This window comes from Centruroides vittatus, unplaced genomic scaffold, assembly GCF_030686945.1.
Source record: "Centruroides vittatus isolate TY-2023 unplaced genomic scaffold, ASM3068694v2 contig_357, whole genome shotgun sequence".
Lineage (NCBI taxonomy): Eukaryota > Metazoa > Arthropoda > Arachnida > Scorpiones > Buthidae > Centruroides > Centruroides vittatus.
In genome coordinates this window covers 713,699-738,695 of record NW_027122180.1, presented here as the reverse complement: position 1 = coordinate 738,695, position 24,997 = coordinate 713,699, and the positions used below count along the sequence as shown (strand labels likewise).

The window sequence follows — 24,997 nt, the reverse complement described above, 5'->3', positions numbered from 1 at the left end:
TCTATTTATTATTTACTAGTCAATGGTCGGATTGAAGCTTTAGGAACTTTTCTGTTTTACATCTCAGTTTTAATAGAATCTTTCATGAAGACTACGACTTAACCGATATTAAATATTAATAATGAATTAAATTTGATTATTGTTTCTATGCTTCTTAATTAAGAGCTTTCTTTTGTGTTGTTTACAGATAAAGAGAACTGATATAATTAACAGTAAATTATACTAATTGTTTTAACCCAGCAAAGACTATATCCACTTCTATCTCTAGTAATTGCAATAGGAAAGTTTTTAGATTAATTAAAGAGAGATTCTTAACGTTAAAGTTTCTGTTTCGAAATAAAATAAAGAAATTGGAAACAAGTTTTTGTTGTAATTAAATTTTATTCTGTACATTTCCATACAATAAATTACTCGACAAAATTGTTGTAATTATAAATTTTATGATGATAAATGTAAAGAAAATAAATAAACAAATAGAATAAAATTTGAGTCGAAAAAACGTAAATCATTTAAATGGTAGACTATTTTGATGTGCTGATTCAATTTTCGAAACAGAATTAATCAGATAAGGTTTAAAGAACATTTCTTCAGTAATTAGATTTTCTGCACTTACAACTTGTCTAGAGCTAAATATAGGTGTTGTTTGAATAGAATTGTGGTCAGAATTCGTCGGTGGCTTAATCCAACTTGGGCAAATCCGAAAATCATGGTAAACGAACGAGACTATGCTATTGTATCGGGCGACTATTCTCGAATCCGATCGAATTGTCTACTAAAGAGAGAATGCGGCGTGTAGTTCTTCCATCAGCACTACGCCTGCGCATCTGTACGGGATGCTGCTGTTTCCATGGAAACAGCAGTCAATACGGTTCTGTTCAGTTGCCGCTACAAACAGACCAAGGTGTCGAATGGGTCGTGTTGTTTGAGACGTGCCTTCTATCTAAAGACATCATGCAGGTGGTGAGAGTGCGTGTTCCTCTAGCTAGACCGCTAGTCAGATTCACGCTGAAGAGGGCTATACGTATGATGCCGTCAGTTTTATTACTCATGTTCGTTTTCTCTTTAATTTTCGTAACACTGATGCAAATAGCAGTGATCCACGCCAACAGAAGAGCTCACTACATTCATAGACACGAATTGAACTTAACGTCGCCTTTGACATCCCAGCCACAATCTCATCAACAGACTGAGGTCAGAAAACCACAGATTCCTGTAGTAGCCCGAGTGACTAAGCCTCTAACAAAGAAGCCGGAAACATTAAGAGTTGAGGCACTATTGGATCGAAATGCTCCTTCGGTCGAAACTAATATTCTATTATTACAAAGTCGGGTAAATACGGCACGCTTGAAACAGGTCTTGAGATCTGTCAGAACGTTAGGAAACAACGCAACAACGCGTGGAAGTGCGGTAGTGTCAACAATGTCAAGAAAACCATTATGTCCTGCTGTGCCCACAGGTCTATGTAAGTCTTTTCTATTCTATATTTTCACTCTGCTTAGAACTACCGTAAATTGTGTAGAGGTTAAAAGATATTGATCGATCATCGTAGGAAATTTCGTCCACGTCACTTAATACTTTTATTATCAAAATCGAAAAACAACAATGACATTAGAAATCGGGAAATAACTATTTCTAATGATAATTTAAAAGGAGAAAGCTATTTCGAATTTTTCAATTACTTTAATCACCACGCTCTTTCCCGAAATAACAGTAGGAAGAACTTTTCTAATATTAATTTAAGAGAATTTTCTATAGCATGGGACGATATACTAAGGAATTCCAAGTGGGTGTGTATCTTGCTTAATGCCTTTGTTAAATCCCCAAAGAGCTCTGGATAGATTGCGTGTATCCGGCAGTTTTACTTTTACTTCAGGTGAGGTCGAACAGGTTGATTTAAAGTGGTCACTCCGATAATCTTACATTTCGCCTATTCTATCAATATTTTAATAATTTAACCTAATTACACATATGGATAAATGGATGTCATATGTAAACATAACAATATTTTTACTATCATAACATTCTTTTCTTGAAATATTCGTGTTACAAATTTGAAAATTAAACATTTCTCAATTTGGTAAACTTTATATTAATATATGAATATTATACATCATTTATATTAAAATAGCTTTTATATTAAGTGAATTTATAATAAATATATAGTAATTATAGGCAATTTAAGAAATGTATATCGAATTTACAAAGTGTTGAATTATTAACAAATCTTTAATAGTATAAAACAAAATTAAAATATATCAAATAATCATAATTAATTGTTTTACCTAAATACTGAACGTTATTTATAATATTATAATATTCGTAATCGAAAGAATTTTATAAAAATGAAATTAATGAAGTAATACGAATAAGCTATATAAAAAGTTCTAGTCTATTAGAAAAATGAAGATGATGACAGATTGATAATTTTTTCAACGACTTACAAAAATAATTTAAGAAAATAGCATTTATTCGACAGATATTATTATCTGCTTTTACCTAACTTGTTCCATATTTTTCGCGTGTTCTATTTATAGTGACATTTCTATTACACAACTAGTTTTACATCCAAGAAGTAATATTTTATTTCTTCAAATAAATGACTGGATGTGTCTTAAATATTTATTGTATATTACCATAAATATTTATTTCATTTGTTAAAAGCAATAACATATTTATAAATTTTTTATTTGTTTTTTGTTTTTTGTTTTAAATTTTAGTGTTAAAATTATATTAAAAATTTAAGGTTATTAATTACTAACTACTATATATATATAATTTTATTAAAGAATAATTAAAAACGATTTAGTCATTGTTATAAATTTTTAAACAGCAAGAAATTTCATTAATATTTTAATATATTTTATTCAATGAAACTTAAGTAATGTTTATCTAGTTACAAATTAAATTTACTTTTGTATGAAGGAAACAAGAAAAATAGATGATTAATTATTCACTATTCCAAATCTAGTATTAATCAATGGCTATTATAATTAATCGAATACAGTTTTTGATTAAAAAAACTTTACTTGTTTAAATTATTCGTAGCATTCTTTTAAAATTATATATTCAATTTATATAAATATTTGAAATATTTTTTGTCATTCAAGAATTTTAGATTAATGACTCTCACCAATCTATGCTACAATTTAATACATACTTTAATTATTATATTCCCTTTAATGAGCGTATTAAAGTAAGGAGATGCTCTTAGTATATATTAAATAGGATAAATCTGTTTAATTCAGATATCAGAATAGTAAACAAACTTGGTTAAATAACTTGGTGACATAAATATAAAACTTTATTACTTACCTGATTATATTGTATGCCCTTGATTTTGATATTTTAATTCAGATAGAAGAATTAACATTTTTAATTACAATATTAAATTTGAATAAAATTATTTATATTTTTATAAAATATAGTTAGAAAATTACTAATTTTAATAAGAGCATGAAAGTGTAAAGATTATTTTATTTCAAATTCTTTGCAGACAGACTTTTCTTTATAATTATAGTGATTTAAATTAGATTTTTTTTTGAAGTGATATAGTTTAATTCTCCAATAAAAGCAGAAAGATAAATGAAAATTAGTTTCTTTCTTCCAATGATAAAATTACATTGAAAGAACATAAAAAAAAATTAATTTTATTTTTTCTAATTTTCTGACTCTTAAATTGTTTACAGTAATTTAAATTTTTTTCTATAATTTCATTTAAATTAAATTATTAATGACAGTACGCGTTGAAGTTTTTCTGTATCGAATATAATACATTTTAGTTAAGAGTTAATACAAATTTATTTTTACAATTCATAAAAAATACAAAAATATTTATTTTTTTACTATTTCTTTTTTAAAAAGATTAATGTAGAAGTGACTTTTACATAAGGTAAAACTAATAAATTAACTAATTTTCTATATTTTGTTTCTTGAAAAATATATGACTATTTTTTTCACAAGTTTTTGTTTTAAATATGCGTAAGATAATGTTAAAAAATTAAATTTTGTTTATAAAATAATTTCAAGTTTAGTGAAGAATTTAATTTACAAATGTAAAAAGTCTATAAATATTAAATTAATTCAAGAATTTAGTTTATTAAAATATAGAAACGAAAATTTGATTTTTCATTAAGAGTTTAATGTGTAAGTTTTGTAATGAATAATAAATTTGTTATATCAACATTAACAACTTAAGAATTTACATAATTACGAAAAATCAATCATTTAAATAAGAAGGAATTTCGATATTTTAAAAATTCTTTCTCAATTATTTATATGCAGGTACATACAATCAATGTATATTTTTATTTTTGTTTATTATAATTAACTTAGTATGGATTGGCATCTGTAAAGGTCGCCTTTGGTGGCCTGTGTCAAAGAAACCGCCCGACTGAGGTAATTGCTCCCACCTGGGGTCGGGGCCATAAACGGCCGGAAGGATCAAAGGTGTAGCGTCTCCACTTAAGGGACAATGTGTTGGCCACGTGCCGGCCAGCTTGAGAAAACAAGAATAAATAAAGCACGGACGCAAATGTGAGCTACGTCGGCGGGGGATAGGGCGGACGTCTTGGAAGGCTCTAAGAAGGGGAAGGAAGTGATTGGTCGCAGGAGGCAGTGCCAGAATCCCTTAAATTGGAAGGGTGGCAAAAAAGCGAGGAGAAAGGGCGAGGGACCTGGTACGTGGCGGTCTCTAACAACAGGCAGACCTTTGAGGCGGATAGAGAGAGTGTTCTCCTCTTAGAAAGTCCTCTGGAGAAAGGTTGTTGTAGAGACGGACGGCCACGAGGTTAAGCCATCTCCGGAAGAGTGACTCGTGTTCCCAGGCCAGCTAAGTCGACGTGCTGCATCACAGCTTCGATACTGTAGTGTACGTAATGCTATTACATAGTGTATATCTTTGTAAATATTTGTAAATAAACTGTATATAACTAATTATCGAGTGTGGAGGTGTGACTTTCAACGGACCATCAAACGGACAATCTCGAGGCGTAAAGAACGACTCGGGACGGAACATTTGTAAAGATCACGAGACGAGTAATAAGGATCTTCACTGCATCTATTACGACAATAGTAAGATGGATGACGATGATCAAACTCGACAATTATTGTGACAGGTTATGTAATAGAATTATCTATCCAGATTTTAACCTGAGATTATTTTCTAAGAATAGAATCGCAGGTTTTTAAAAATATCTTAATACATATATTGTAATGGGTTTATAACAATTTTTTAATTTAAAAATAACTTTTTAAATGTAATATTATATCAAGTCAAGAAGTGCATTAATAGTAATTTGAATATATTAAGAAGCAAAGACTCTCGCGCCTGTAAATAGCATTTTCTTGCACAACACAACATGAATACAACGTAGTGACGTTTACAGGGAAACGTTCTCGCTCATCCAATTAAGCCGAATTTAAATTGTTTGAAACTGTTTGAAAGTATGGAAAGGTTGAAGAAGGTTTAAATAAAATTTATTTTAAGTCATTATTGAGATTTAGGACAGAATGTGTAATAAGTAAGTAGATATTTTCTGTTGTAGAATTGATCTAAAGAACGTTGATTGAACGCTTCAGAATTAATTTGCAGCCAGACGCGGTTCTGCACTATTGTCTTTCATGCAATTCGTGTCTTATCGCTTCTCTAAGACAATTTCCGTCATCATCCTTAATTGTCTTTCTGTTTCTAGGAAAAGTCAAAGAATTCTAATGAATTTCCCTGTCTTGTTGATTAACTATTTCATTTACCTTATAAGAATTTTCTTCTTTCTTTAAATAAAGTTTGCCATCGATAAAACACCATAAAAATTAGCATGATGTATAAATAAAACAACTAGCAAACGTTCTTTCTGTGAATTTTCTACAATTTCAATAAAATTACTAAATTAAAAATGCTTGGATTGAAATATTAAATACTATTAAAAACAAAATTTATGTTTAAAATGTTAAACTTAAATTTCGTGTATTCCTTATCTAAAATTTGCAAATTACAATATGCGTGCTAGGTAAATGGAAATCTAAAATTAGCTTTTCTTCAGCAATTTTTCATTTTTCTTTATATATAATAAATGTTAGATGACGTATTATTGTTATTGTAATAGCTCTGATTAGAGAGAAAATTCCATTAAGAGTTTAATAAAAATCAAATTCCAAAGTTAAATAAATTATTATTAGCAAACTAAATGATATTTTTCTGTTTATTATGTCGTATAAAAGAGACAATTATTCATAACTTAACTCTTTTATTTATCTATACAGCTTGCTAATTTCCTTTTCTTTCGATACTTATTAAACATGGAAAAAATAAAAATCTAAATTTATTTTATTGTAAGCGAAAAGCGTAATTTTACGAAGAGTTAATTTAGCTTACGAAAAAAAAAAAATTTTAAGATATTTTAAAACAGAAATTATATTAATAAATAAAAATTAAAGCCGCTATTACCTTAAATTTATATTGTTTATTTCTAATTTATTTAATATTTAAAATGTTATAGATATTTTATATTATTTATTTTAATATAAAAGAAAAATGATCTAAAATTATATTTATCAGAACAATTTTTTTCCAAAATGTTTTAGGGATTACTTATTTGGTTATATTTTCTAGTTTGCATTAACGCCTTTCTAAGTAATTTGATTTAGAGAAGAATTTTTTAGAAAAAAATTTGCATTTTCCGATGATAATTTGATAAAAAGATTACTTGAGTTTAAAAAATGAGATTTTTTGCTTTAAAAAATCTTATTTTTTACTGTTTACTTATACATACTTATTTATTTTTATATTTTAAAGGCTACGTAATTTCGATATATTTTAATTATTAATAATACAAAAATGAAAAATATAATCGATTCGCTACTTTTTTAAGAATTAAAAACGTTAAAAACTATATGTAATTTTTTATAATAAATAATTTTAATGTATAATTATTAAGCTTATATAACTGTTTAAATATATCTGTAGCAAATTATATGCAAACATTTTGCTATATTCATAAAAGCATTTGTAAATGCATTATATAATATTCTATAGTGTAAATAATTTAATATAAATCAAACAATGAAGCTAAATTTACTATTTGGCTTCTGCTATATGCTGTCATTCGTTAAGTACAGTACATAATTATATGCAAAGTAAATAAGTATATTTTAGGTTCAGTTATATAACTACTTTATATTTTATACACGTATAACTGTATATAAATGTACAAAGTATAACTCTAAGTTTATATTGATCAGTCAAGTCAAATAATTAAAATTCACGATTTAAAATATGCAAGAATTAATAGTAATTAGTAATTAATCCAATAATGATAAAATAAACATCAGTTCTAATATAGATTGTAAGGATATAAAAATTATAGAATTTATTAAATAAAATTATAATATATGGAAACTTATAATTGAACTTCTCGGTTTTCTTTACAGCATCTATATTTGAGTACGTATAATAATTCTAATTCATAATTCATATCTGTTCCGAATAAAACTCTAATTATGTGATAAAACTGTTAAAGATATTTAATAATTCTAATTGAAAAATAGAAATTAAATCCTAAGAATTTAATTTGATATCTCTCAGTAGAATTTTTACTTTTCTGTAAAAGAAGAAAAATCTTCAGCTGGATCAATATAAAAATTCTAAAGCTTCATTAATCGTTTTTCATTCGCATCAGATCAACAGGATGCAAAAATCAATTGAAATAACTGTGTCAAGTTATAACTTTTGTTTGAATACATCAAACTTTTAAGCAAATATTTTAAATAACAAATATTACAATTTAAAACGTGTTATCTTGTTGAAAATAAAATTTTAATATTAACGTAAAACTTCTTCTTATTATTATTTTTTTTAATATTAAATTCTATCGCTTATATTTCGAAGGCAAAAATTTATTCACTTGTCGAAAATTGTCCAAAGATAAATTATATTGATAAAATAAAATATTAACAAAATGTATTAATACTTTTGTGAATCAGTTTAAAAAAAATTCGCTGACATGTCAGTGCTCACGTGATAATACAATATCCAATTAGCGGAATCATTTGTCATATGTTCTTCTCCTTAATTGGATGACATGCCTCAGAAGAAATGACATTGACAACATCCGTTTCTTAACAGAAATAACCGAAACATAGTTATATAAATCATGATTTTTGAAATAAAGAGCTATTATTCTATATATATATACAGTATTTAGTTTTATATTAAAAGATAAATAAAATAATATTTAAAAAGATAACATTACTATAAGTTAAAATTAAATAAGAGTTAAATGTACTCCTGAGATATTTAGTAAGGAAATATTCACATATCAATATGTCGCGGAAAAATATTAATTTTTATTTTTAATTTATAATTCTTACCCTACGAATATGTTTAAATTAGATATAAGTTAAGCAATACTTTAAATTATTTTAAGCAATAAACTTTTTTAATTTTATTTAAATGTATAAGAACTTCTTTTGAACGTTTTTAAATAACATAACAACAATTATTAAAATAAAAAATATTAAATTTATAAAACGTGAAAATTCATTTTTACTAAAATATTTAGGTATTACTTCTTTATTGTGATAATTATATTACATACAAAAATTTTAATAATTAAAACTTAAAATTTAATATAAATTATTAATTATAAATTCTTCTATTAAAGAAACTTCTGAAGAACTTTTAAAAAATATAAATTTGTTCTAAAAATAGATTATATTAAATAAAAATAAGTTGAAATTTATAAATATTTTATTACGTTTCGAATTTCATTAAAATTGTAAGGGATTATCGAAATAAAAAATATATATGTTATTTTCTGGTAAATATTTTAAAAATTAATCTTCGTTAAATTAATTTTGAAATGAAATAAAATACTATTTTTTTATAAATTGCATATTTTTATTTTTAAATATTAATTCTAATAAATTAAATTTGCGAAAATGAATATATCGAACTTTGCATGAGATCAATTCAATATTTTAGTAAGCCTTTCTAGAATAAAAATCAATATATTCCAATAATTTCAGTCTTGAAAACTATTTTACTATATAATTTAATTTTTTTATACTATTAACTATAATAGCTTAACTATATTGTTACTTTGAAGTTAGAATAATTAATATATTAAATTATTATAGAAAAAATATTGTAATACCAAATGAATTATTCGCATATTTTACATAAAATTTCTCACTAGCTATTTAAAATTATACACTGAATAAATTATCTCAAAAAAAGAAAATACATATATATATTTTCTTTTTTATAAATAATGAATTTTTGTATACATATAAATTTATGCTGTAATAATTTCTAAATTTTATATAATCTAAAATATAATAAAAATAAAACATTTTACAATTATGAATTAAAGAATGAAATATCTGTAATTTATATTTGTATGCTGTAAACTAATTTCCTAGTTTATGTAATAATTTTTTAACCATTGTTCAATTTTATAGCTTGCAGATACATGTTTATTTATAGATACAATTTAGCCTTTTATTATAATATAAATGATAAAGAAATTAACTTATATCATTCTTTCTATTCTAATTTTCAATAGCATCAAACATGTTGCAATCATAAATCGAACCTTTTAATCATAATGTGTATAGATATACTTTTATTATAAATTCTAGAAATTTTGGATAAAAAAGACAAATTATTTTCATTCAATTTGAAAAGCTTTGAATATATTTCGAACAATTTTTATCTTGAGTGAATCAAAGCATATAATTGTGGGAATTGCTACAATTATATTCTCACCAGAGCGAAAATATGAAGGCAACATTTTAATCTCCAGACAAGAATTATTTATATTAATAAAAAAAATGTGTGCTAACAATTCATCTTAGTAGATAAATATTATTTTAATCGTATATCTTTTCAATTATGAAAATATTCTTAATGCAAGTATATTAAAGGAGTTTGGCGTAGCAACACTAGATATCTCATATTTACATCGTTGCTACGACAAAAATCTTTTAAAAATAGATACAGCGTTTTATTTTTTATTTGAATATTTTAAAAATATATTGCTTAATGCATTTTAAAATTTAAAAATAGCATACGAAAAATATTTCTGTAGAATTATACTTTTTATAATTTTCTCGCTGTCAAATTTCTATTCTGTTCATAGATATGATTTTTCTTATTACACTGTATATTTTTCTCAATATTCTTTTTAAAAGACTTTCAATAATTAAAAATTATCTTCTCGTGTATTTAAAACCTTCGTATTTAGCCTATTTTTAAAATAAAATGTAATGAAAAATAAATTAAGATTTGAATTCGGTTCGTTAAAATCAGAAATAGATTTCTTTCATTTAAATCGGCGTTATTCTTATCTTATTAGATAAAATATTAAAATTATAGTATAAAAAATATATCATAAATCTAATTTATTATATAAAATTACCATAAGAAATTCCGCAATTTCAGTCTATCCAAATATAAAATTTCATTTTAATTTCATTCATTCGTTTCATTTACGTTTATTTTTATTTACAAATATAACAAAAATATTGAAACTCAATTTGAATTTGTATTGAAGTTATGTTATCGCCAGCGTTAAAAAAAAATAATAATAATAATTTAAGAATTACGACATTTACTTATTACAGTTGGGCAGATCGACAGAACAGACTGTAATGATGGTGCTATCGTTTATGATGCCAATTAAAGATAGGTTTAAAAATTCTTTTTGATTAACTCGCAGATTACCCGAAATCACTGAACTGGCTGTTTTTACCCGAAAGAGTGTTATTCAAGTCAGAAACAATCCAAATAAAATATTCAAATTTCTTTGAATATATTTAAATTGTGTGACAATGATAAATTTAAATAAACTTTAAATTATTAAGCGATTAAGTAAAAGTGACCCAGGACTTGAAAAATAATTACAGAATTCAAAATAGTAACTACAATTTGTCTTTCTGCCAAACTTGTATAATTTTAATACTACAATTGTAATCTCCTTAAAGGAAAGACTACATTATCCGTCCACAATGCACTTAATCCTTTTGAATATTTATTCTAACAAAATAAATGTATGTAAGATATATTTTATATTGAATTCAAATATCAATTCCTTTTACTTGAAACGAAAGTTTTTTTAACGTTTATTGATTATTCAATACGTTTTACGCTGATATAAATCACAAAACAAGACAGTGATTCCGAATTTCCATGTACAGTACAATAAAGTCCATTGGTGTATCTGCAATGTAAAAGAAAAATTCCGAGAGTTTTCAAACATTTCTCGAAACGTTCCAGTATATTTTGGAAAAAGTTTATTATTAAATTTAAAATAGCAGATGATTTCCTAAATCTGCATAATTTCAGCTGTTAGTATTCTATAGATTGACATACTTCGACTCGAAGAAATGTTAACAATTTTCTAGAATTTCTCGTCGCATAGCAAGCGCATATATCCGGAGAAATATTTAACCACAACAGCCAAAATTTGGCATAAAGGTATCTAATAATGTCCTTTCTGTTTATGAAAATTTTCGTTTCTCTTGCTGGAATTGCAACAAATATTTAAATAATTAAAATTAATGCAAAATAGTATCTTTCTCGGAGCAGTTTCTTAACCAAATTTCGAATCTAATAGTTTGAAAACACTTACAGAAATTATTACTTATAACTTATTTATTATTAAATTTAATAGTTAGGATTGAAAATTTATTTAAATTAAATAAAATTTATGATCTTAACAGGGAAAAAAGAAAAGAAACAAATTTACTAATTAATGCCTTATAAAAATGCTATTACAAGTGTAAATTAACCAAGTACTTCTAACAAAATAAACTATTTTTTCTTGAAATACGAAAGCGTTAATTACTTTACATATGAAAACAATCTTATCAATCATCACAGTAGTACCGAAATTAATTACAGCTTCATCAAACTTATGATACGTATAAACAATAACCACAAAAAGAAGCTACAAGGATTATTGTTTATTTGAATTATTGTATTATACTCAGGTTTGTTTAATTCCGCTTACAAAGAAATACTTCCGAAATTGTTCTCATTATTTTTCCAGGCAAATAAATTTCATCTCTGTCTTTTAACTAAAAAGTATGTTTCGCAGAAATTTTTGCCTTACTTACATACCATTGGTGATGATAAATAACTAAACTTTATCCTTCATTATACAAGTAAACACTTTAAATATTATGTTTTGTTTTGATTTATGCACTTTTAGATGAAAATCTCCAGAATGGTGATTTCAGAAAAGAAGTTATTAAATCCAGTTTTCGTTCGAATTCGGCATCTTCATTAGTTGCTGTACCATAAATCCAGTGGAAAATAGGATTGTAAACACAAGTCTTCTGATTTTTGATGATAACATAATATTATATATTCAAATAAATATTTATTTAACATTTAGTAATTTCAAATAAAGGAGTATAACAATATATAAATTAGCTGCTTTTAATGTTATTTTATAAATATTTTTATTTTTAAAAATGGGATTTAATGCTATTTTTATATGAAATTTTTTACATTTTTCGAATTCAATTTTTAACAAGAACAAAAACTGGAGCATATACGAGTAGCATTTTGTTTCACTTGGCGAATAAAAATAAAATAAATTTTAAAAAATCTTTGGACTATACAACAATTTTTTCCCGAAATATTTTTACTGTTATGAAGATATGTCACGAAATATAATCAGAAAAAATTACTTATTATGGTTTACAGCGATATTGCTAATTGATATACTGCTAATATATTGCTAATTAATGCTTATTATCATCCATATACTCAAATCTAACCGACCGTATAGTCTCGATGACACTTATTTATTAATTTTGAGATTAAACACTCTAAATAAAGCTTTATGTACTTTTAAAAATAATTTATAAATGTAATTAATCGCATTTTATATTTGTTGTAATAAGTTTCGATTTAGATATAATACCTTTCATTGATTTTCCTATTTTGTTGTTTCTGAATGCGCATTTTTTTCTAAAGAATCAGGAAGCAAATACAAATGTCTTTTGTAAATTATTAAATATATCATTTAATCTGTATATTTACAAATAATGAATTAGTTATAGATAAACAGGAAATAAAATTTTGGTATCTATTCACAATTTTATGCATTGGAATTCTATTTTTAAAATTTTAAAAGCTCGTCTTTAAGCACTATACCAGGGATAATAGGATTGAAGATATTCGACGATGATATATTCGAGTGTATTCGATCTGAAAATTGTGAAATCTCTACTGTACTATACTGTGTACATTTCAGATAGAGCAGGAGGAATTACTTACCATTCACACGTTTATATTCGGTAATATCATAAATATTACTAATATTCTGTATATAACTGCTCATATAATCTAAATTGACCGTGTTTAATACAGGAAAGATTTATTGAAATGACATCCTAAGCATTTTTTAAAAATTGTAATAATTTTACTTCAATTAAAATTTGAGTTTTCTAACTACTATAGTTTTTCTAATTTATTATTTAATTTTAAATCAATTGTTTTTATTATTATTTTAATAAATTAATCTTATTTTTCTTTTTGTAAGATCTAAATTTTTAAATAAATTAAAATTATTTGATTAAAATTGTTTAAAAAATCCAATTATTTGCTTTTTAGATATTTATATTTTTAATTAAAAATTTCTATCGTTAATTACAAAAATTCTTTTATAAAATTAAATCCTAGATAATCTTATGATGATGAGTTAGCTATTTAATATAAATTTTAAACTTTTTTAAATAAATATGAAAAGAATGTTATTATAATTTAATAATATATTTTTTAATTTACAAAATATTTGTTTTTAATGTGTATAAAGAGTCTGATTATCAAAAATTTTAAATCAAATTTCCATTACTTGTTTTATTTTTAAATAAAATATTAAAATTATCTTAGTCATTATTCAAAAATTTACTTTTTTTAAGCTAGCGAAATCAAAAAAATTCTGCATAAAATTTCCTCATTTTTCATAATTTTACAAAATAATTTTCTTTCCTAAAAATTACTGAAAGATAGATGAATATTATTTAGATAAGAAGAGATTGTAAAATCGAAATTTTTATCAGAAATTCCCTAAAGAATGTTGTTGAAAGTTACTTTCTCCATATATTGACTTTTTGACTATAGGCTAGCTAAAGATTCACGTTCATAGAAATGACTTACAGATATATTTTCCTACTGAAAGATGAGACTGGTCAAGAGGCCAGCAGTGCTTGTTATTCCATCAACAGTAAATGCGTCAACTCTCATTTTTACAGACTGTCCTAGGCGAAAATGGATGATATATAGCACATATATAGAAATTATCAAATTAATACCTTGAATTTTTTTCAAGGCTTTAAAATGTTTTGCTGTAAAATATAAGAAAATTTATTTCCCTAATGAAATTAATTTTTTTAGTAAAATTATAATTAGTGTCGTGTAAAAATTTTTTAAATTGTTTTAAAATTTATTTAAATGATTAGCGTAGTGATTACAGCACTGTCACGTGAAAATGATAGCTTTTATTACAATTAAAAGATTTTCTGAAGTAAAAAAAAAAAACAATGAAAGCCTTTGCGGAATATTTAAAGTTCAAAATTAAATTACCTGAAAATTCTCGAATAAATGCACTTACTTTTCAAATCTGCTGAATAATCTTAGAATTTTATCTGTTTTGTATTCCTATCTTTGCTTTAAAACTTTGCGAATTAATTTTCCATTTAGCTTCCATAATCATTAGTAACTACTGCAAAAATTAACACCCTGCTAAATTAATTACAATTCCTCAAAAATATTTCAGTAGTTCGCAGACCCATATAAAAATACAACGAAAACATCATACATTTGTATTCAAAATTCACAATAAATGGCTCATTTAGCATAAAAATTCTTGAAATCTAACAATAAAAAAATTCTTCTTAAAACATTTTAACAAAAACTAGTGTTTAAATGTGTTAAATTTCAGTGTGTAAATATTTATAATAAGTTACTCACACTAATTAGAATTTTATTTTTAATCTTAGCAAGTAGCCATGTATAAATATTGTATAGTGTCTTAATTACAGTGTTCGGTCGAACATCTGCTACTTAGGCAACACATAATAGTGTTTTTTCCAAGGTTTTACTAGAAACGTAAATTAAAATGCTACATAAACGATTTAAAAAAAAATATTTTGGCCTTATATATATATAAAATATATAAAGTATAGAAGCTTAAAATTTAATATCGTTCCTGATATTTTTTAAACAAATGTACTGCATTCAAAAAAATATATTAAAATAAAATGAAAGAAAATTATTATTTAAATTTTTATCAAAAAAATAATAATAATTGAAACGTTAAAAAATGAAAAATTTAGATAGATTTTTTTAAAGACTTTTTCTAATATTTCTGAGAGGATTCATTGAAAAGTTTTTTATTTAATTGTGTTGTATTATATTTGTTTTACATCTTTGGTTTTACTGGAGTTAACCAATAGGTATTCTACAAAGAGATGAAAGAAGCCAAATTGCTTTCCAACTACGTTTTTTTATACTCTAGAAAAGAAAATATAAAAATTTTACATGGTTTTTTTATATTCCTGCCCGTATAGAAACTTGTTTCTAAAGAATTAGATAGATCAAAATTGCAATTTTTTAACCATAACATGTTATTTAATTTATTTTTCAAAACTAATACCTTTCGTGAGGAAAATGATTTTTGTGAAAATCCATAAAAATTGAAAAAATATTAGTTCTTTAAAGTAATGGTATAACTCAATTATAAATAAAAAATGATAAATATTTTTATATGAACCAATTTTCTCATAAGAATTAAACACGAAACGTAAGCTTTCAGCTTAGTTAATATATGCATTTTGTAAAATTATTTTATTTTAGAAAGAAAATTTTTGATTGAAGAAATTACTTCAAGATACTGTCGTGTCACGTAATACTGTTGTATATAAGTTTATTTTTCAATTTACAATGAGAAAAATATATTTTTTTCTTTATTTTTTTCAATCTATCTTACCTGATAGAAATTGTTTTTTTTTAATCAATCTAAAACAGAACAATATTGTTTGTTCTATTTCATTTTAAATTGCAAATTAAATCAATGAAAATTGAATAAAATTTTGAAAATTTTAATGATATTTATTACTCAAAGTGTATACTTTTTAATAATTTTTTTAAATGTGAAAAATTATCTTTAATAATTAACAAAATAATTGATTTTTTCAACAGTCGAAAACTAATTAAATTTTAAAGGAACTAAGGAGAATTCGAAACTTTTTCCCCCTATTCTTAACATAAAAAGTCGGTTAGTTTTTGTCATATAAAATATTATCATATAAGGCTACAACATATTTCATTGCAGTTAGGATAAATATAAATTATTGATGTTGGTAGCAGTCATTCATCTTTCTGAAATATACTTGTTTCGTTTTGATGGACTATCACTTATTTTATACATTCTGTCATCTTGTTTGTTTGGATTTTCGTCGTTGTATTACGCCCTTAAGTGATTAATCGTATCATAATATGCATCATTTATAAATAAAAAAATATATATGACTATTATTTGTTTTCATGAATTTATCGTAAAATAAATTATTTATTTAAAATTAATAGCTTGCATTTATCTTTAAATAAGAATTTAAATACAATTATATCAAATATTCCAGATTTTATAAGATTTTAAAGATGAAACTGTCAATATGAATTGATGAGATTTATATAATTTTTTAAGCTTTAAATTTAATCTTTCTTCGGGTATATTACGATAGAAACGTGTGATAAGTGTATTTATTCTATTTAAATCGCGGTTTGATTCTGTAGAATTTGTCATCTGGCTAATTAGAATAGGGTTGTAAAGACGCGTCAACAACTGACATTATCGATCGGATTTTCAATCTAGCATCATCTTATTCAATAATTTAAAACGCATTTAACCAAAAATTAAGCTTTAGTTTGATTTTCATCATAACTGAAATATTTTAATATTTATGAAATAATCTTCTATAGCTTTGTTTCTAAGTTTTTTTTTTTTTTTTTACTTCTTTATCCCTCTCTAACTAAGCTCCCTAATAAGCCATAGATTTTTTTTATCTAAGATGTTAAATCCTTTTAAAAATAATAAATCCTGCTTATTTCTGGAAAAAATACAAAAAATATCACTCAGATTATTCTTCGTAAAGATTTTTTTATTGATACAAACATTACATTTTTTTTTATTCCGTAAAAGTCAATAAATTAAGTTTTTATATAGACCGTTCCATATAAACCAGAATGATTTTATTTATAATTTAGCTTTATATTTGAATATATTGAAGGTCTTATTAAAAATATATCTAAAGCCAGCTCAGAAATTATAATTCCTATAAACTTTATACAGAAAAATTTAGTAAAAATAGTGGCAATAATCTAAAATTGTTTGAAATTAAAGTCAAAAGAATTTGAGATCGTAGGAATGTCATTGCTACAATATTATTATAAAATAAATTCATTCGACTGATAAATAAGTTTAATATAAATTGTCTTTCTTAAATAATAAATTGAAAATATTTTTAAGCTATATTAAAATTTTAAAACAAAAATTAATTTAAAGTGATATTTAAATAATAAATATGTACAATAATCCCAAGAGTTAAAAAGCCTTAATGGAAATTTTAAAACTAATTTCTCTTCTTAATTGTTAAGTATAAGGTCAAACAAGTTATTATAGTTTTAAATAAACTTTAAAAGCTATTTTAAAATAATTTTATATTTTATATAATTACAAGGCAAAATGTTAATAGTCAAAGCATAAAAATAATTGAGTTATTTCGAATGAAAATTATAATTTAAAAATTAGAAAATTAAAAAAATAAAATAAAATTTCATTTATTAAAATAATAAATATAGAGTAATTGTATTTTTTCTAATTATATTTATAGCAGTTTTTGTTATCGTGTGGATCATCTCTTTACAGCAATAATGAGTTCATTTTCATATGTAATCGTAACATTCATTTGGTGTTTGCGATCCTTCAGTTGAAATTCAATTAACGGTTGGAGACAAGTTAGGTGTCTGCAATTCTGATATTACACAGTAGATTACTTACACGTGCTTAACGATAGTTATCGAATAATGAAGTGAATGTCTCATTTGCATAATTGCAATAAAGAAAAATTATGTTAAGATTATACATTATTTCTGCAAATATTTGTTTTTACTAAGCATAACTTTTATCGATTTTACTGATTTAATTATTTAAAAATTGTAAAATTAATCTGAAATCAAATTTTAAATTGTGTTTCTAACTTTTTTTTAGTAAGTTTAAAAATAATAATATAAAATAGGAGAAATTTTAATATCTTATTTGTTTTGTAATGGGAAAATTAATTATAATTTTATTTTAGATATATATTTTTGCTTAAAAAGGAGAAAAAATGTGATATTTCTAGTAATTGGAGTTTTATTCTTGATTATGATATTTATAGATAAAAGAAAACTGACGAAATCGAATTTATTAAAATTATAGTAGATTTATTTTTATCTTAAAAATTATAATTATTATTACAGTACAGAGATGTTTCTTCTGTAAACGTTTTTTCCCCGTCTACAGAAACAATTTTCAAAATACCTAGACGAATTCTTAATCATATAAGCGAGATTGAAATCTAGGCTATTCTGTATTTTCTTCTTTAGAAAGGAACTCGAAAATAAATGAGACTTATTACCATAGATATTTAGAAAGAGAACAAAGATCTAAATTTAAAAAATATCAATTCAATATAAAATTCAGTTTATTTATAAAAACTACTTTTAATTAAATACTTTTTAGGTCGCAAAATTCTCCCTTAAATCTTCTCGAGTTCGTTTTGAATATGAAGTAAGCTAAAAATTTCAGTTTTGAAACTCTATCAGAAATCGAATTTTATAAAGAAAGCTAAATTTAGAAGAAAGATCAATAAAAAAAAGTGCATTTCCTTATTTGAATTATGATTTTTTAACAAAAGAAATAAAAGAACTAAATTTAAAAATTATTCTTTTACAAAAAAAACGTGTTTTTAAATATTCACTTTTAAAGTAAAAAAACGTCAAATTTTAAGATTAAAAATAAATATTTTTGTGCATTTTAAAATGCTACTTGCAAATTATTTTTTAAAAATATTTTTAATGTAAAAAAGGGTACAATTATTTATTCTTTTAATAAAATAAATAAAGGAGAATTTGTACAAGATTATAAAGAATTCTCTTTAAAACTTTTTTTAAAATATTAAAAATAAATTTAAAAATTAAAATTTAATAAAGTAATTAGTTTTTTGAAGAATAGTTTTCTGCTTTACCCTTTAATAGAATATTTTATATCATTTTTTTAGAGTATAAATGCAATATTTCTATGTCATTTGGATAATTTTAAAAATATATAACATGTTGCTTGTTATAAATTTTAAGTAAAGGTTCATAAATGGATATTCAAATTAGAAAAAGAAAAGATACGTTTACAAAAGAGTTTGAAGTTTCTTTAAACGTAGACAGCGGCAACAAAAAGAAACCACTTAATGCACAATATTAAAGCAAAAAACATAAAATGGTATTGGATAAACAGAAAAATATTTATTAAAGTTATAGTTAATGCAATTTTTTATAAAATTCTCTGCAGTTTAGTCACAAATTTTTTCAGTTTAGTTTTAATGTATGAGAAAACTTAACTCATACACGATAAAAGTATTATTTTTAATAAAACTAACACATTAAATATTTCACAAATTTTAATTATTTACATCAAAAAAATTTTTCTTGTGCTTCTTCAGTAGAAAAATTAATAATAGTTAAGAATTAAATAAATATTTAATGAGAATTTAATTAAATATTTAAAAAGTAATAAATTAATCGATATATATTAAAATATTTAGGAAGACGAATAGTTGGAATTCTGTATAATTTTATATAGAAAAATACTGTATTATATTTAATAAATATTTATTTTTTAAATTTTATTATTTAAAAGACATTTCTTTAAGAAGAATTTTCTTTAAATATAAGTTTTCATAAATTTTATCATCATCATCAGTGGTGGTTTTGTTATGGGGGACCTAGCAGAGGCCAGCCTGACACAAAATTAAATTATTTCAAATTATTGTTCATTAAAATGGAATTTCCATAGGAATCGACAATAACTTAACACACATATAATATGAAACTTCCTTTAATCATATGTTCTCGTAACATTAATATCAAACTCTAGCAATGCGTTAAACAAAAATTAACCAATCAATTATTTTTTTATTATTCTTTAATATAGTTCACCGTCTTTGATCTAGATCTAGACTTTCAGTGGGTACACTACACCCAATTAAATTAGCTTCAGCTTTCTATTTCTTTTTGCAAATCGGCTCAACACTTTTTCGGCTGTAATTTTTTCCTTGACAATGGCATTCTCTATGTTGAGCAGCTCACTGGGAGTACTATTGCTGCTTGAAAAAGTTTGTATAAATTAGGGCAGCCCTCTTTTTAATGTGGTTTCTGAAACTTTCAGCATTCATCTCAACATTTTTAAATTGAATCATGTTTTCATGACCATCGCTTCATCTTCTAACGCTGATGTACCAATTTTTAAGATTTTTTTATAATTACTAAAGAAATCCTCTCCATTCTTCATGTCCAATTTAAGAAATGCGTCCACCACACGAGCGAACGGTAGATTTTCAAATCGGCGTTTCAGATTTACTATGATATTATCTACCACTTGGTAGTAAATGTTGATCTTCCAGTATTCTTCTGGTTGTGAATTCGCTGAAAAATCTAATGTATTGCTTTTGCCCACAATCGACTTTGTATAAAATTCTTTTTGTTGACGCCTCTTTTTTGAGACTCTAACAGGTACTAGTGAAATCTCGTGCTTTTCAGAAAACTGCTCGATGTCTGTCCAAATTTTGAACTGATTTCTGCATGCTTCGAAAGTATTTATAGTACTTGCTATGAGGTCACTAGTCTGACCAAGAGTGGCATTTTGAGTCTGGAAAAATTTACTCACTACATTCACTATAGCGAAAACTGAGTGAAATGTGTGCAAGGAAATGACGAACTCTGGTTTCGTAATAATATTTAGTAATCCAAGGGCTTCCACTGTGCTTGTCACGGTTCTCAGTGATCTCTTTTTCCAATGTCAATTTAATTGCCTCATAATTTGTCAGTACTGCTTGGCAGTTTTCGTAGCGACAACTCCATCTGATAGTAATGAGACTTCCCGTTTCACGGCTGGTATGCATTCCGAGAGTGTCTTGTAATTTTTGCAGGCTCGCATAATGACCAGGTTGTGCGAAGTGAATATACAAAGCTTCGAGGCCGTTAAAAAATGTCTTTGCTAGTGAAACATTTGCACATGAATCAACAACCACGAGATTTAGTTTGCGTGCTAAGCAATGGATGTAAATTGCGTGAGGATGAGTTTTTTTGATAATCTCTTGTAGACCTCGATTTTTACCAGACATGACGCTAGCACCATCATAAGACTGTGCAAGAATTGGAACATCACCCAAATGGTGTTTATTCAATGTGTCCAAAATTAATGTAGCCAGTCCTTGCGAATCTCTGGAGGTGGAACAATTTGTAAAACCTATAAATCTTTCGACTATGTCTAAACCGTTCGCATATATGTTATGGTTATTGACAATAGTTCCTCTTTAAAGCATCTGGCCTCGCCCACACTTAAAGAAAAAAGCCACATGCTTTAGCTTCTTCAACAATTTTTTCCAGAGTGAGATTCGATATCACTTCAATTATTTCTTTCTGTATATCTGGGCTGCAGTAGTTGTAGTGTTTTTCAAAGTGGAGTAAAAATTTGTCATCATATTTACAAAAAAGTTGAGCAATTTCCAAGAAATTACCTCTATTTCTAGATGCGTCTTCCTGGTGCCCTCTCAAAGGCAAACCCTGACGGACAAGGGTCAGTATTATATCAATAAGTTTAGCCAAGTATTCTCTGTTTTGAACAAATTCTTCTTCTTGATGTTTCATAAGTTGTTAATGAACATCTCCAACTATAAAAGATTGACGATAAGACACATACTGGCTGCATTCAGCGTGAGGCGATGATTCTGTTTTTTTAACACTTCTCTAATTTTTTCCGGTTGTTAAAACCACTTTTCACAAATTTCTCATTTTGGTCTCATATATTGCCCTTGTTGAAGTTTCTGCATACGAAACAGTAGACTTTGTCTTCTTCTTTGCTGTATTCCAACCAGCTATTATATAGTTTATAATATCTGGACGAAAACGATCTGAATTTTGTTCCAAATTTAGTTTTTGGGAAATCTATAACAGGTTGTGATGGTCCAATTTGAAGGTTGCCTAGTTCATCCGGTTTGTCAAATTTTTTAGAAAGATATTTTGTGGAATCAATAACGATGAGTCCGTCACCATCCACTTCTACGACTGAGTCGGCTGACTGTGATGTTACTGACGTTGGTGGTGGCGAGCATACAGAGAAATTTTCTAAATCATTTGTACCTTCAACCACCTTTTTTTCGTCCAGACAGGATTCCTTTATTGAGTTTGTTGATGATTCGGGGAAAGGAATACTAGGTCTTATCGCATCTACTTCCGTGTTACTTCCGTGTTACTTCCACGTGTCCTTGGAGTATTATTTTTAAAAAAACATCTGATGTCTTTGAATTTTTTCATGTTGACATCTTATATCTAGAAAAAAATATAAGTGCTTATATGTTATTAAACTGAATCGATTATTAAACCGTTATACAATTGAAATAACTTTACATATTATTACTACGTAATAAGGTAATTTTCAGAAGTGCAAAAGAAAACAAAGCATGAAAAAGTAAATGTTGGGCAGGCATCAGACTGGAGCCACCAGTGGGCACTCAATCTTACACGCAATGGAACTTAGTACTTACTTTCAATATGAATTGGAATTTTTCGATTTCGGAATTTCAGATGTGCAGGTGTGCAGGTCAACGTAAAATAATAATAATAATAATAATTTGAACAATTCGTTAAAAGATTTTTGTCGTAAAATTTGACAACGTTAAATGAAGTGATCTCGAGTAACTTTCGTTCATGGGCACTTCTGGATCGAAGGGCAAACCAACGATTTAACTTACTTGTTTATAGCAGAAATTCATTTATGGAAAGTAAAGCATATGTCAATTTCTAATTCCTTATTACCTTCAGTTTACAATAGATTTTTTTTTTATTCAAGTGTTTTCAGTGAAAATACTGTTTCTCTTTGTCGAAATTTTTCAGGAAGGGAAAGATATCACTGCTGTTTCTGAGCAAAAGAATAAAATGAAATGCAGGTTAATTTGGTCTATGGGAAGTACGTGCTTACATTGCGTCTTATAGAATTCAATAAACAGTATAAAATCTTTACACAATTTACCACAAAACTTGAAGCTTCAACTCACCTGTATTGTATAGTGTATTAACAAATAATTTTTATTATTTTTCTAAAAAATACAGCAGAAAGTTTATTCATTGTACATAGTATAAAACCAATTGGTTCTTTCAGGTTCGCGCGCGTCTGAGCGTGCCACGGTTCGAGCCCGTCAGATGGAGCAAGGGTGTGTGTGCAGCAGTGCTGCCATTTTAGCGCTTTTTGGTGTGATTGGCACATGCTCATCAGGGCCGCTTGACATACTTAAGTGTTACGATGTAGAAAACTGTCGTTTAAAATTGATCCTAACATTCTTAATATTCAACAACAAAATTTATTCATTTTGTTAAATAGGCAAATATTTATTTTGTTTCAAATTAATAAGCGCTACAATCTTACGACTGCTACAACCAATTCTAGATGGCGCGGAAGTTCACTGTTAAATTATTTTTTTTATGCTTTCAATGTATCTCCTTATGCAATTTATGCAAGCATAAGGAGATACATTGAAAGCATAAAAGCAGCTTGGTTGTGACTTAAATATATTGATAATTGATCGATTGATTGGATTTAATAATTTTGAATCGTGTTTTTCTGGGGAGGGGCACCAGGTTAACTGGGGGGCCGAGCCCACCCATGCCTTCTTGGCTACGCCCATGATCATCATAATATTATTTAATTAATGTTAAATAAATTAATACATTTTATATTATTATATTTCATCATACCGGTTTATATTCAGTAAAATTTATATTATTTATTTCTAATAATGAAAATAATTAAAATAAGTTAAAACAGAAAATAAAAAATTTCAGATATGAAAAAAGTAAACATATTTTCGAATAAAATCAAGAAATATTTTTGAAATGTAAGATAAATCAATAATAAATATTGTAACGCTGGAAAATCTTGGTATAAAGTTAAAGGAGAAGTTCGTATAAATATAGACAATTCTCTAAGGAATTTTTGAAGGAAAAAGTCTGAAAAAATATAATATATGAGGAAAGTTTGGAAGATTATTTGGTCTTAACGATGATTAGCATTGATAAGCAAAAGTAAATAATGTTCTGACTTTCTTCCCTCTAAGAAATTATCATCAATCAGATATTTACTCAATCTTTATTGATGTATTAATATCAAAATATTAGTTAATTATTTTTTAAAAGTGAGCATTTTAAAAGATCTTCGCGTTTAATTCTTTCTGAATTTATCTATTATTTCATATTCTATTTATCGTATTCCATAAAAATACTTTTTATATAATAAATAATAAATTAAATAATTTCTTCAAATCCGGATCAATGTGAAAAATATTAAAAGCATTTTTATCAAGCGAACGAGTCTAGAATTTTAATATTAATAAGAATTTTATATATAAATTTTCTTTTAATAAAATTGTAGACTGATTAGAAAAATTAAGCTTAAATATCATTAATTTTTACAAACTATCAGTTTATATTTTAATATTATTTTTATATATTCTTCGTCGATAGCTGATATAATTGAATTGCATTACGTTCGAATTAATTTATATATTTTCATATTTTTTATGTACTGAGTCTACATTGATTAAAATTTAATATGGTTAAATTTTACATTAACATATTTTAGCATAATAATTAGACTAATTTTAAAGTTTTATTTCGAAAATT

The 24,997-nt window shown here is 25.3% G+C and overlaps 1 protein-coding gene across 1 annotated transcript in view; it reads left to right on the top strand.

Annotated features, from left to right (window-relative positions):
* Positions 1-902: 902 nt before the first annotated feature.
* The window catches only part of LOC136974812 (beta-1,4-N-acetylgalactosaminyltransferase bre-4-like), a 90,905-nt gene continuing 66,810 nt past the window's right edge, over positions 903-24,997 (top strand). Inside the window, exon 1 of the mRNA XM_067269761.1 lies at positions 903-1,462. Coding sequence (XP_067125862.1) covers positions 952-1,462 — 511 coding nt within the window. The 5' untranslated portion in view covers positions 903-951. The remainder of the gene's footprint in view (positions 1,463-24,997) is intronic.